The sequence below is a fragment of the Dendronephthya gigantea genome, unplaced genomic scaffold, assembly GCF_004324835.1.
Source record: "Dendronephthya gigantea isolate DGI-Jeju-01 unplaced genomic scaffold, DenGig_1.0 000007F, whole genome shotgun sequence".
Taxonomy (NCBI): Eukaryota; Metazoa; Cnidaria; class Anthozoa; order Malacalcyonacea; family Nephtheidae; genus Dendronephthya; species Dendronephthya gigantea.
This window is the reverse complement of record NW_021163017.1, coordinates 686,906-699,985: the sequence shown is the minus strand read 5'-3', so window position 1 is coordinate 699,985 and position 13,080 is coordinate 686,906. Positions and strand designations below refer to the sequence as shown.

General features: G+C 39.6%; 3 protein-coding genes across 3 annotated transcripts; 2 read left to right on the top strand and 1 right to left on the bottom strand.

Annotated features, from left to right (window-relative positions):
- The first annotated feature begins 527 nt into the window (after positions 1–527).
- Positions 528–3,145, top strand: LOC114517144 (tripartite motif-containing protein 45-like). The gene is made up of 4 exons (XM_028536802.1): positions 528–1,308; positions 1,901–2,324; positions 2,633–2,857; positions 3,102–3,145. Exons 1-4 carry the CDS (start codon positions 598–600, stop codon positions 3,143–3,145), a joined length of 1,404 nt encoding a protein of 467 aa, XP_028392603.1. The 5' UTR covers positions 528–597.
- Positions 3,146–3,771: 626 nt separating this feature from the next.
- Positions 3,772–11,694, bottom strand: LOC114517124 (pre-mRNA-splicing factor ATP-dependent RNA helicase DHX16-like). The gene is made up of 21 exons (XM_028536775.1): positions 11,483–11,694; positions 10,660–11,025; positions 10,394–10,450; positions 9,909–10,283; positions 9,123–9,212; positions 8,855–8,902; positions 8,597–8,662; positions 8,277–8,456; positions 8,116–8,169; positions 7,889–7,950; positions 7,609–7,750; positions 7,436–7,504; positions 6,681–6,932; positions 6,459–6,599; positions 6,163–6,276; positions 5,797–5,964; positions 5,637–5,704; positions 5,228–5,552; positions 4,879–4,956; positions 4,673–4,762; positions 3,772–4,274 (listed from the first exon to the last, which is right to left on the bottom strand). Exons 1-21 carry the CDS (start codon positions 11,687–11,689, stop codon positions 4,143–4,145), a joined length of 3,084 nt encoding a protein of 1,027 aa, XP_028392576.1. The 5' UTR covers positions 11,690–11,694; the 3' UTR covers positions 3,772–4,142.
- A 141-nt stretch (positions 11,695–11,835) lies between these two features.
- On the top strand, positions 11,836–12,908 carry LOC114517119 (glutathione peroxidase 2-like). Its single transcript, XM_028536768.1, has 2 exons — positions 11,836–12,040; positions 12,335–12,908. Exons 1-2 carry the CDS (start codon positions 11,858–11,860, stop codon positions 12,761–12,763), a joined length of 612 nt encoding a protein of 203 aa, XP_028392569.1. The 5' UTR covers positions 11,836–11,857; the 3' UTR covers positions 12,764–12,908.
- The last annotated feature ends 172 nt before the right edge of the window (positions 12,909–13,080 follow it).

Genomic DNA, 13,080 nt, shown 5'->3' with positions numbered 1-13,080 from the left:
CGTGGTGAAATCATTATTACAAACATAAAGTCGCTTTTGTTATGCCGTAACACAATATTTCTTATTGTTTTCTATCTATATATAATTCTTCCCACACTTCATACTTCATACTTGCAAACTTGCAAAGCAGTGCATGATGTTAAAAAGGAAAAGATGCTGTGGAGAAATTTCGAGCTCAGAGCCTAAATCGACAGCCATGTTTTAAAATGCCGTATATTTTATTTAACGTGCAGTAATTCTTATCTGAAAGAGGCAGAGATAGACAAATAAAATCACCATTTTGTAAGTCGTGCGAACTACGAATATCTGAAAATGGACAGGTGAAACAAAACGACATACCCCCCCCCCCACACAGTTGGGTGCAATAATACTCGGAAATCATCGAACCCTGTACGAAAAGAACTGCAAACTGCAACACACGTCAACCCGGCAGTATATTATTATTACTTGAAAATGTAAATATTAAGCTTAAAACTTTGGAATGTGGTCAGACCAGTTTAGGGAAGTTTCTGCAGTATCGGGTTTCTTGACTGGAAGTAGTACCAATGTTTAGGGCCACAATAATTTGATATAGATTGTGAATTGTTCTACAATCTTATGGCTGATTCTTTAACCAGCTCTCGCTCGATTGTCGAGATTCACAATCTTCTCGTGTGTGATATTTGTAAGAAGACCATCAGCGAGCCGAAGACTTTGTCTTGCTCTCATTCATTCTGCAAGACCTGTGTCGAGAACTTGGCGATACAAGAAGAAGATGTCGAGAGCGAAGACAAGACTGACAAGTTGAAATGCCCAACTTGCAAGTCCATAACTACCATAAAAACTGGCGGAACCGTCGCTGAATTGCCTGACAATGAATTTGTCGTTAAGTTGCTGACGGTCGTTGATCCAAATCGAGAGCACTCAGAACAGGAAGCATCGCTTTGCTCTGTATGCCACAAAGAGTCCGTTCTTACACTATGTATGGAGTGTGAAATGCTCCTGTGTCACTCATGTAACGCTTCGCACAATATATGGCCAAGGAATAGAAGCCATGCTTTGATATCTGTGAGCGAAATAGCAAATCGTGACGAGAAAAAGCAGATTGTGGCGGACACGTTACGCTGCACCGCCACTGGTCACGAGACTGCAATTCCGGAATTTTATTGCGAAACGTGCAAGGAATTGATTTGCATAAAATGTGTTGCATCCGTGCACACGAAACCAGGACACACCTGCATTGCGATTCATCAGATGTATCTAAAACAGCAAGACGCCGTGAAGTCCAAATACGCAACCATCAGCGAAATGTTAAAAGAGGGAAATGAGGTTGGTGCTCACATCAACATTGATTGATAAGTAGTTAAGCTTGTTGGTACACCACGTAAGTATATGTTACTGCATGCAAAGCTTTCGGTCCGTTAACCCGCGCCTTCATCAGTGCAATGAAGGCCCGGGTTAACGGACTGAAAGCTTTGCAGTATTAAATATACTTACGTGGTGTACCTACAAGCTTAATTACTTATCAATTGTCACCATGCAAACATACAAGAATAACATTGATTGAGTTTTGACAACTTCATACCTCATTTTTTATTTCGTGTCAAATGTGGTATAAGAAGCGCATGAAATGGCCGAGTTTATGGAAAACACTTAGCTTTTAGAGTTCTAGAAGTTATTAGTACATCATGGCTCTCATGACGAAGGCTTTAAGTCGAAAGGTCAAAAGTATTTATTTTAGGCATTTGTTGTCATACCACATTGATTCGATGTTTTTCCCGTTGTGATATCAATATTGTGATATCCAATAACCTGGCGCAGGAAAAGTTTCTTCAAAATCGTAGTAAGTTTTCCTTGGCTTCTAGTGAGTGAATAAGGAACTGTACGTTATGAGGTTAGTTGATTTTTTTGAACTCATTAGGCATTGGAAAGATTCAGAAACAGCAAGACAACGTACGAGAAAGCTGCGAAAGACATCAAGTTGAAACATACCGTTCAAAAAGATGAGATCATGAAAGCTTTTGCAAGTCGCATTGACAAGATTTTGGAGGAAAAAATTCGAGAAGTTGACAACGTCTACGATTCTTCTTGTCAGAAGCTCTCGGCTCAAATCGAGTTAATGTCGAATTACCTGGAAAAAGTTGAAAAGTCGCTTCCGGGTACAAACGATGCGTTGGAAAATTCGAAGCTTGAAGAATTGTTAGCAACCCAGAAAGTTATCGATGATAATATTCAAATGCTGCAATATTTATCATCGTTCCAGATCCAATTGGTTGACGAACAGTCCTGCATGACAAAACCACATTTTTATAAGGCGATCAAGCAATTGGCAGACACTTGTACAGGTTAATTGCGTTCCTTTTCCTTTTATTTAACGAATTACGTAGTTACGTAGAATGCTCATACATTGAGCCTAGCTTGTTCACGTGAAAAGGACATAAGTACTTACCAACCAAAAATACAAACAAAACTTTACCAGAACAAAACATAACATAACACGACAGAAAGCAAAGTGCTCCTTTGACTTTCAGGAAAGTGAATAGGTATGTTATTAGGGCTTTTGAGTACCTAATTTTATAAAAAAAAGAATATTAAGGGGGGGTTCGGTGAATTTTAACGGCGTACAAATTCTGCGTGTGGTTTTTTAATATAGATGCTATGCCTGACACGTCAATCCTGAAATATAATGAGAAGCTTTTTGATCAATTGTTACGTTTTTTTGAGAGAACCGTGCCATTGAGGCTTTGCTACAGAGCATCACTCCATGGTTGGGAGAGCCAGACGTTTCATCGTTTATGTGATAGCAAAAAACCAACAGTAGTTTTGGTCCAGGTTGGAAAATGGATCTTTGGTGGATACACTGATCAGAGTTGGAAAGGTAAGTGTAAGTAATTAAAAGAACATTAAACGAACATTTGGTCGAAAGCACTGTTTGGACATATATTATAGGGTGATCTGCATTCGAAATAAAGGTGTTTGGCCACAATTTGACGTAAATTTTTACCAAACCGTTAACAATAACTACCAAAACCGCGTAGACTAGATTTCCTCATTTTAAGGGATTTTTAAGAGGGTTTTTAACATTATATTAGGTTAAATTGTCCACTGTGCATTTTTTTCAGTAACCTTCACAAAACAAGTACTCCTTGATTTCAGTTTTCCGTGATGAGTATCATGTTGATGATTGTTGTCACTATTCTTTCTCAACAGCAAGTTCTAGTTCAGGTCGATATGGAAGCTCCAACAAATCATTTCTATTTTCATTGCGGAACCCACACAACCTGCAACCATTTAAATGCCCCAAAACGATTTTCGGAAGTCAAAAAGCGATCTTCTGTGATTCTTCTTATGGAGCAACCTTTGGTGGAGGCTCTCAATTTGATCTCCACATCGCCGACAATGCCAACAGCAATGAAAGCTCTTACAGCAACCTTGGTCACACATACCAACCACCAGAAGAATATCAATACAACACTCTACAAACCAAGTCGTTGTTTGCTGGCAGCCAGTACTTCACACCAACAGAAATCGAAGTATTTTACTGAAACGTTTCGCAAAAGTCAAACGGAATTTTAAATTCACCTTGTAACAATACAAGAACAAAACAAATGCTGAAGGTCTCGTTTGTTTTTCGCCAAATGGACCTTGCCTCATGGACGGAAGCAAAAGCAATATCCTTTCTAAAATAACATGCGTACGCCAATTTTTCATTAAATGCATTACTGGATATATGATTCCCTGTCATGATATATGTAGATACAGAGAGCACCTTCCTTGATAACTGCGCTGCGGTTTAATTTTCAAATTCTGAGTCATTTTAAAATATCTCAGATTTAAAAAAATGATATTGTGCATAAAAGTTAAATGAAGTATACTGTGGTGGAAGCCATATCTAACAAGAATTTCGACCCGGCCGATCTTCCTTTAAAATGCATGATAATGCATTTATCATTTGTTCATTTGATAAATGCACGAAAGTGCATTTAGCATTTAGTATTTGTTCATTTTTACCACTAAGTATACTTGCAATCTCAGATAGAGCTATTCACACGCAGCCAACACTCTCAAACCGAGGCTTACTGCAGTCCAGCAACGCCATAAGCAAGATATTTTCATAGACAAAGCAAGTGTGATACTGACTTTAAATGAGAAACTTTCCGTAATCACGTTTGTAGTTGTTCTTTTGTTGCCCCGATCTTCTTAGGCATCTTGTGACTTGTGCTGTCCTCTATTTCTTTCGCTTTGTAATAATGTGGAGCCACTTCCAGTAGCCACGTGTTCTCAATTTCAAATACCTCGGAAAGTGAAAGAGTAAGAAAACACTGATGAAACACTGATGTAAGTACCAAAGTAAAGTAAAGAAGACAACATTTAACATTTGAAAGGTTGGTCCCAGTGCTAAAACACACAAAATGGAGTATTTTGATTGGTCCCCGAGCAGCCTGTCACCTACAGAACGGACCACTCGGGTTTTGGCGGGAAATTCTGGATTAAAAATTGTTCAAATTTATAAAACATTGCGAAATGGATTTATAGAGCTTAAAATGTCCGAGCGTGAAAACGATGAGTCACGAGACACTGCTGCATTTGTAAATATTACATTTTTACATTTCTTTCATTACACCATGTTTCTGGTTTTCGCTCAATCTCCATTGAATATGTCCGAAAACTTATAAACAAAATGACAAGATACCTGTCTCATAAATTCCTTGGTTGTGAAAACGAGTTCGTGATAAATTAACCAGCGAGGCTTGTCTTCAAATAGACTGCTTAGATGAATCATCTCACGGTCTAAAAAGAGGAGATTGCTTTATTAGTCGTGTTTCACAAGTTGACTAGAATTGTGATTTCCTGGGATAAATATTACAAGATAAAGCAGAAGTCACGATTAATGAATACCTGTTGATGTTTCACAGTTTTGTATTGACCGCCCTTCCCCAGGTGGGCGGTGTGGTAGAAAAATCCTGCAGTAAACGCCTGCGAAAATAACAGACACTGTGAGTAAGGACAGCCAAAGTTCAGATAGCTTCATTATTTAAAGGTAGACGATCTTGATCCTCACCTCCCCCTTCCCCCTTCCCCCTCCCCTTCCACCGCTTTAATTATCTCCCTGTTCTCTCCTCATCTTCTCAGTACCCACCCCCTCCCCCCCCTTCCCACCACCCCACTCCCCCTAACCATCCTATCCTCCGCTACCTCCCCCCTCTACATCTTCCCTTCCCCTCCCCCACCTTCCGTGTACACACACCTTCCGCACGGCAATGGAATCGTGAGGATTTGAAGTGATTTCAATTTCAACTCTTTCCATCAACCCTTCCAACTGATCTCTAACATCCCTGGCACGTTTCATCGACCTGTGTTGTATGAAGTTCTCATAGCACCATTGTGTCGAATAGTTGGTCTCAGCCCACTGCTCGTACACGTTCAGTAAAGTGAGGTGGTCACCCCCTGGACGGAAGAAGTTCTTTCTTGCATTGTCAGCATGAACTGCCTTGTCTTTGGGGCGGTAAAATATCGCGTTGTTTACAGACAGCATTGCGGCGATTGTCAGAATCTGATCAGTACAGGAATATCTGTGAATAAATCATTGAAAATAACTTGGTAAAAACTCGTGCCTAGAGTTCATCGTTATATTCAAAATCGAAGCAAATGGTTACTTTTCTGATGCGATAAGTGCTTTTGACATCATTGGGTCCACTGGAAACTCAGCCATTCTGCGGCCAAGCTATGGAAAACGGAATATATGTAGCATGGCTTTAAACATTTACGTTACGCTAACTATCCTGGGCTAAATTTCACCGAGGAAGGCATTATTACCTTAGTCAGTTCTCCGTGATGATTCAACGCTCCTAAAGCGTACAACTGCTCCAGAGCTAAAATCAACGTTTCCGCTGGTGGAGGATCCATGAAATCAAAATGAATCAGATCATTAATTCCAAGACTTTTCAACAACAACACGACATTTCCGAGATTTGTTCTCTGAATCTAATTTAAAAAATAGGACTCGACCTCACATTTTTGCACATATCTTGTTCCAAAATGGATATCTATGGATATCTCGTTCCGAAATGGATATCAATGGATATCTTGTTCCAAAGTGGATATCTATGGATATCTTGTTACAATATGGATATCAATGGATATCATGTTTTATTATGGACATCTCTGGATATATATCTATACCTCAGGGATCGTATTTTCTTCCAGTTCATTCTTGTATGCCCAGGCTGTGTAGAGACGAAAACATTTCCCAGCTGCAACGCGGCCTGCACGGCCAGCGCGCTGATTAGCTGAAGCCTAGTAATTGCAACAATATTCATAATTGTTAGTATTTTTCGAAATGCACATTGTCGACGAGGTTACTACAAGGTCTTAGAAACACTGATAATGCTGTACTATAATGACTATCGTTTGGTCAAGCGTAGAAATGTATGTTCTCTATTATAGATTCCTAAGTAGCTACTATTGTGACAATATACCTTCGAGATGGGCGTGACCACCAAAGACTCCATGCCTGTCCTGGGGTTGTAACTCTTTTGCTTGCAAAATCCAGGGTCAATCACATAAATAATTCCGTCGATGGTTAGCGAGGTCTCCGCTATATTCGTTGCCAAGACAACCTGATGCAAGCAAACAAATCCTATTGGAGTGATGTACAGATACGCGAGTGGGCGACCATTCACGTGTTTTCAAAGCCATACCTTCCTAGCCCCGGGTGGGGTGGGTTCAAATATCTTCGCTTGCATATCTGAAGGTAGATTTGCATAGATTGGAAGAATAAGTAACTCCTTTATCTTAGAGCCTAGTTTCCTCGTCCGCTCGGTCAGAATTTCAAACGACGCTTCGATCTCTTCTTGTCCAGTGAGAAACACCAAAATATCGCCGTCTGGCTGAGTGAGATGAATTTGCAGAACGCTCACCACAACCGCGTCCAGGTAATCAGCTTCTGGGGCCTGGAAACAGGAAGTGTGTACATGAATATGAGGACGACACAATGCTAGCAAAATCTATCTTTTGGGCTGCATTTGACAAGACTAGACAATCGATTCACGAAATCCCTGGGGCCGGTTGTATCAAACCCGTTTAGCTTAAACGGTCGATAAGTCAAAATTAAATACCACTCTTACATCTCTCTGGAATGAGTCAACGTGCACTGAATATGTAGTTGTAAACAGTATATTTGTATTAGGTTAAAAACATTTAGTTTGCTTGTTTAATAAAACGATAGACTGGGTTTCTATTTTAAACTTAACCACCGTTTAAGCTAAACGGGCTTGATATAACCGGCCCCTGAACTATATATGAGAAAACATCTACATCTTCATACACAATCAGTATGTATCTGGACGGCCATTAGGTGGAAACATCAAGATGTTTCGCAGGCAGTTGAGGTACCAATTGTCTTGACGTCGTCACCTTGAGATAAAATTGGTGAACAACTGAGATTTACAAATACCTTAGTGTAGTAAATATCAACAGGAAAACGTCGACCTGGAATACGAAATATCGGAGCATCGTCGAAAAACTAGAAGTGAAATAAAAAGTTGTCGACTTAATAATGACCCTGCTGCGTCCGGTGTTTCAGAAGCGCCATAATACTATCAAGGGATTCATTTTGTTTACACATACGCTGGAGAATTTATCCGCGTCCAAAGTCGCGCTGGAGATGAGCAATTTCAGCGTTGGTCTGAAACGAGCGATGTCTTTGACCAGACCGAATAAAACATCCGTGTGAAGTGTCCTTTCATGAGCTTCGTCGATAATCATCACGCTAAAGAAATAACCAAAGCATTGTAGAACAGCATGCAGGTATTCAACTTGCCCAAGACTCGCGGTCAGTCTTGAGACTTAGCCAGTTGTATTCGAGTTCAACGACCACTCTGACCAAAAAATATCCAACCAGTTTTACCTGTAGCTTGCAAGATCAGGTTCCCCAAGGAATTCCCTTAGTAACATTCCGTCGGTCATATACTGTTCGTGAAAAATAATAAAATCAAAGACCAAATTGGTATAATTATGATCGACGTTTATGTGACATGATGTGATGTTGCTCTTACTGAATGGCATAGAAATTTGCTTTAAAATCCCAAGGGGGAGAGTTGCAAGTGAGATTTTTGACCAGGGCTCAATATATACCTTGATAATTGTTCGCTCAGAACAGCAATCTTCAAATCTAATGCTGTAGCCAACCTGAAACAAAAATGACCATATCGTTGACTCAAAGCTACTCATTGCAACTTCTGACAACCTCGTCTGACCACCTGCAACTGCAGATCTCTGAGCAAACTTCTTTCTACCTCGTTCCCTAACTTGGTTCCAATCTCCTCAGAGACTCTCGCAGCAACGCTCATGGCAGCAACTCGTCTTGGTTGGGTACAACCAATCTTGAGTTTCTTTGCGGTATAACCATCCTCATAAAGATACTGAGGGATCTGAGTGGTCTTTCCTGATCCGGTTTCACCTTCGATAATCAAAACCTGTTGACAGAGAACAAAGTCTTGTATAGCTTTAACTTAAATTATCATTGCCGATGGATTTGTAAGCAACAATTTAGCAGACCATTCAAATCCTGGGGTACTCCTGATAGATGAGAGTATAAATCAGACTTAATCCATACCTGATGGTCTCTTATGGCGTCCAATAAGCTTTGCCGGTATGCAAATATTGGCAAACTTTTTCTTGTCTAACAAAGAAGATATTATAGATAGTTTGATGTTGTTCGTCCTGATTTCTGTGGTTCTGAGAAGGACGGTTGATGTTTCAAACTCTTAGCAGTAATCGTTTTCAGAGTCAAATAGACTTCATTATGAGAAAGTTCTTGCTGCTATAGCAAATGCTTGCAAATAATTAATGTTTTCATGACTTTTCAACTCACCTCCTCTATCGTCATTCGTTTCTTCTGATGCTCCGATAACTCAGGTTCCTGTTGGCATAAAAATACAACTGTTTTCACAGAACAAAATAATTAACATAAATGCGATTAAAAATTGCAACCTTTTAGTTGGTTTCCAAAACATACACAAAAAATTTTTTTTCATTGTTCCTGTACTCAAAACAGGCACTTTCGTGACAGTTTAGTCTCATGACACGTAGACGAAGAATTTTTGTGGTTTCTTATAATCTCCCATCAAGACCATACCAACCTTATTATTAATAACAGTGCCAGGAACATTTTCTGCCAAAACAAACGCGATTTGTTCTTCTTCCTCCACCATCAAATCATAATCTTTCACCTATGATGCAGGGTCAATCAGTTCGGTTATTATCTGGTTGTTATTTCACGGGAGTTAGTGGTTTTTTGTTTCAATACTGTCGACCACGATTACGGTTCCCTATTGACCATTACGGTACCCTACTGTCTATATTACGGTTCCCTATTGACCCATACGGTTTCCTATTAACCATTACGGTTCCCTATGGGCCATTACGATTCCCTATTCACAATTACGGTTCCCTATCGACCATAACGGTCCCCTAATGACCATTACGGTTTTTTATTGACCCTTACGGTTCTCTATTAGCTATTACAGTTCTATATATATTGACCATTACGGTTCCCTATTGTCCATCATGGTTATTTTATCAACAAGAATATAGATTGCTTGTTGGCTATCACGTTGGTCATATTCGGCAAATTTTCTCCCGGTAAAGAGGGCTCAGTTTTTCAGCGGTCTTCGCATAAAAAATTAAAAGCTTTTCGTTTTACGTCTTGCTCTCAATTTTGTAAGTTGTCCGCTGACAATATGAGCCTGCACGAGTGGGAGAAACTTAGCTAAGTTGGACCAGCGTGTATCCTGATGTACCAACACTAACCACACCTGAAATCCTCAAATGATTTCTGCCGTTAATTCTTGACTCTAACAACGCATTCAAAATGCCCATATAGATCTACTACAATCCTACCCGTTTCTGCGAGTTGAAACGTTTACCTTATTCTTAGATTTAGCATCTTTGGCACCAAATTTCATCTTAGCCTGCACAAGCTTGTCTTCCTCCCATTGCTTCTGCTCATAATTGGGACCGAGTTCTTCCATGATGACTTCGTCGTCGTATTTTGATGGCTTCGTTCCCTCCTTCGGCATGGAGTATCGATCAACCTTCTCTAGTTCACCGGCCTTCTTGTAATCCTTGGCTAAGTTAAGCACGGTTTTCTTGTATTCAATTTCCTTCTTCTCTCGTTTGCTCAAATTGAAGTCGCCAAAGAGATACTCGTCATCTTGAATGTCTCCTTGAAGCATATCAATCTGATCCACCTGACGTTTTTTCACATAATCTCGCCTCGATTTCTCACGAAGCTTTGGAAGCTGAGTGGAAAAGAGAATGGTAAACTCTAAATTGCAGACTCTAGGTATCTCGCAAATATATCACGGAATTTCACGGAAAGAGTATACTCTGGCCGTTGAAAGATATTTACCATTTTTTTACGATCTTCTTCGTCCAAATTTAGTCTTTTCTTGGCTTCCTCATATGCCTACAAGCACGCCAGACACCCATTATATCATATGAACGATTTATAACTTACGTGAACAAGTTAAACATTTCATAACCCATTTAAAACACATGGCATGGAAAACGTTGCAACTCATTTGACACAATGATACTACCGATGTTGTTGACTTGGGCAGTCAGGTAAACAATTACTCATCCAAAGCAATCTGTCTTGATGACTTGACCCCTCACCTTCTTCTCTGATCGTTCCATCACATTCCTTTGTTTCTCTTTATCCTTTTCTTTCAACCGTGCTGAGAATGCGTCTCTTTCTTCCTGATCTTTCATTCTCTCCTTTTCGCTCCTCTCCCATTCGTCTTCCGAATCTGCAGCAGTTTCCTTCACTTCAGCGGCGTCTTCCTCGCTGGACTCGGACATTTCCGCTTTCTTTCGTAAATGCTTTCGTCGCTTCGCCGTCCTTCGTTCGGCCGACTTCGTTTTTGCCGCCATTTCTTCATCATCTTCGTCATCATCATCGGATAACATGCGATATGCCATATTTCGCTTCTGTTCTGCAACGATTTCTCTCTCGCGAGCACGATTGGGGTTCTCTCCCGCCTTGTATGAAACAGAAAATTTTTATTTAGAAATACTTGCTGAAGGCAAGCTATATGAAGAATTCTGCAACTTTTTACATGAAGATAACTTTACGGAAGTCTTATTTTTAAAATAAAACTCGCAACTACCTGACCACCTCACAATTCACTTTCATAACCTGAGTTTGCACAAATATTTTCGCCCAGACACCGAGCTGAGGGTAAAAGCTTTTCATACAAGTTCTGACTGAAGCCTTAGTAAAGTCTTTCAAAACAATAGTCCTTAGTGACTTTAGAATTTGTAGTTTCTGCAACCCCTACTATTCATGGTTACTACGTACTAACAAATTACATATAAATAAATTATAAATGAATATTTATTGGCCGTTGTGTATAGTGAGAAACCACATTACTGAGCTATTGGAAAACCTGATCAACTAAACAAAATAGGCGGGCATGTATATATGTACGCAAAATACCTCTTGATGGGGCACACGCTGCCACAAATCATTTGCAAAGTTTGAGATTTGACCGTCCAAGGCACCAAGAAAGCTTTCGAGTTTATCGCGAAATGATTCTGAAGATTTAGTGCTTCTGCTCAAACTGACAAGGTACTCGACAGTATGTTTATCGGAGAAACCAAGAATATCGTGAAGTCTGTCAGAAACCCAAGTGTTCAACGCCATTTTCTGCAAAAAAAGAATACGATTTGCTATTATAAGGCCGCCATGTTGGATTCCGTTCCAGTCTTCTCTTATAGGCTCGGTTCACTGAGCTATATAACATCACAGTTAAAGTATAAAGAGCAAAGTGGGCGAACTGTGAGTACTCGTGCAGTTGGGCCAACTAGAAGTATGGCAATACTTTTATCGCGCAGTACGAAGCGGCTTTTTAGTTCTGTTGCTGAGGATTTTTATAAACTAAGTGCACTCGCTTTGAACGGCAAAGAAGTAGATTTCTCGAAGTACAAAGATAAAGTAGTTTTGATCGAAAATACTGCATCTTTATGAGGTACAACCATCAGGGATTACACCCAGGTATACACGCTCATTCAATAATGCTCGAAGCATCAGATTCGAGTCAGAAATAGTAAGACGATATCATTTGAGGTCCGATTGGAGAGGGTTATCCAATATTGATTTAAGCCCTGTCCTAAGTGTCCTTGAGAACCAGAATGTCCTTCAAAACTGATCTCATTACTGAAACTGGATTGAGATCAACCAATTGTTTAAAAGTGAAGTTTCTCTTTTTCCTGCCCCTGGAAGTAAGTGCCAGTATCCTTCTGATGGAGTATATTAAAGGAAATAAACAACCTTTGTGTGTTTTTTCAGATGAACCAGCTTCTGGAAAAATACCATTCCAAAGGCCTCTGTGTTCTGGGATTTCCCTGCAACCAGTTTGGGCATCAAGAGAATTGCAAGAATGGGGAAATTCTTGATCTGCTAAAACATGTCCGACCTGGTAATGGCTTTGAACCAACAATTGAAATGTTCTCTAAAATCAACGTCAATGGTGAAGACAGCCATCCAGTGTTCCAGTTTTTAAAGTCTAACCTGCCAATGCCTTTTGATGAAGAGCCAGATGGCTTGTTCAGTGCCAATCCTGCTGGCATTCAATGGAAACCTTTATTAAGAAGTGATGTAAGATGGAATTTTGAGAAGTTCTTGGTGGACAAAAATGGTGTGCCCTATCGTCGTTATGGAAAAACATTCCCCACAATTGATTTAGCGAACGACATTGAAAAACTTCTAAGTCAATAATTGAAAAAAATATATTAGTTATATCTTATTGAAGTGTAAATAGCAAATTATTTGATTAATGATAAAACTTTTAGAAACTCTGTGTAAGAGTAGAAAGTTTTGGAAGTTCAATTTCAAATATTATGTGAAAATCATTCAATAATAAAAGGTCTATTGTATCCCTGGTTATGCTTTCAATTCAGATTTTATTAAACAAAGCAGGTTAAAATGCTGGAATAAAGTCTTTGAATGCTACCTGATCATCTTGGCACAAACTATACTCATCATGTTTGAGTGCACCATATTTCAGGATATTCAACCATGGTCGGGTATACCAT

Coding starts and splice junctions, on each gene's coding strand:
- LOC114517144 (XM_028536802.1), top strand. CDS start 598: ATGGCTGATTCTTTAACCAGCTCTCGCTCGATTGTCGAGATTCACAAT. Junction 2,325..2,632: donor ATTGGCAGACACTTGTACAG/GTTAATTGCGTT, acceptor TTTTTAATATAG/ATGCTATGCCTGACACGTCA. Junction 2,858..3,101: donor CACTGATCAGAGTTGGAAAG/GTAAGTGTAAGT, acceptor CATTTTTTTCAG/TAACCTTCACAAAACAAGTA.
- LOC114517124 (XM_028536775.1), bottom strand. CDS start 11,689: ATGGCGTTGAACACTTGGGTTTCTGACAGACTTCACGATATTCTTGGT. Junction 8,457..8,596: donor ACGCCATAAGAGACCATCAG/GTATGGATTAAG, acceptor CTCTGTCAACAG/GTTTTGATTATCGAAGGTGA. Junction 8,170..8,276: donor GAACCAAGTTAGGGAACGAG/GTAGAAAGAAGT, acceptor TTTTTGTTTCAG/GTTGGCTACAGCATTAGATT.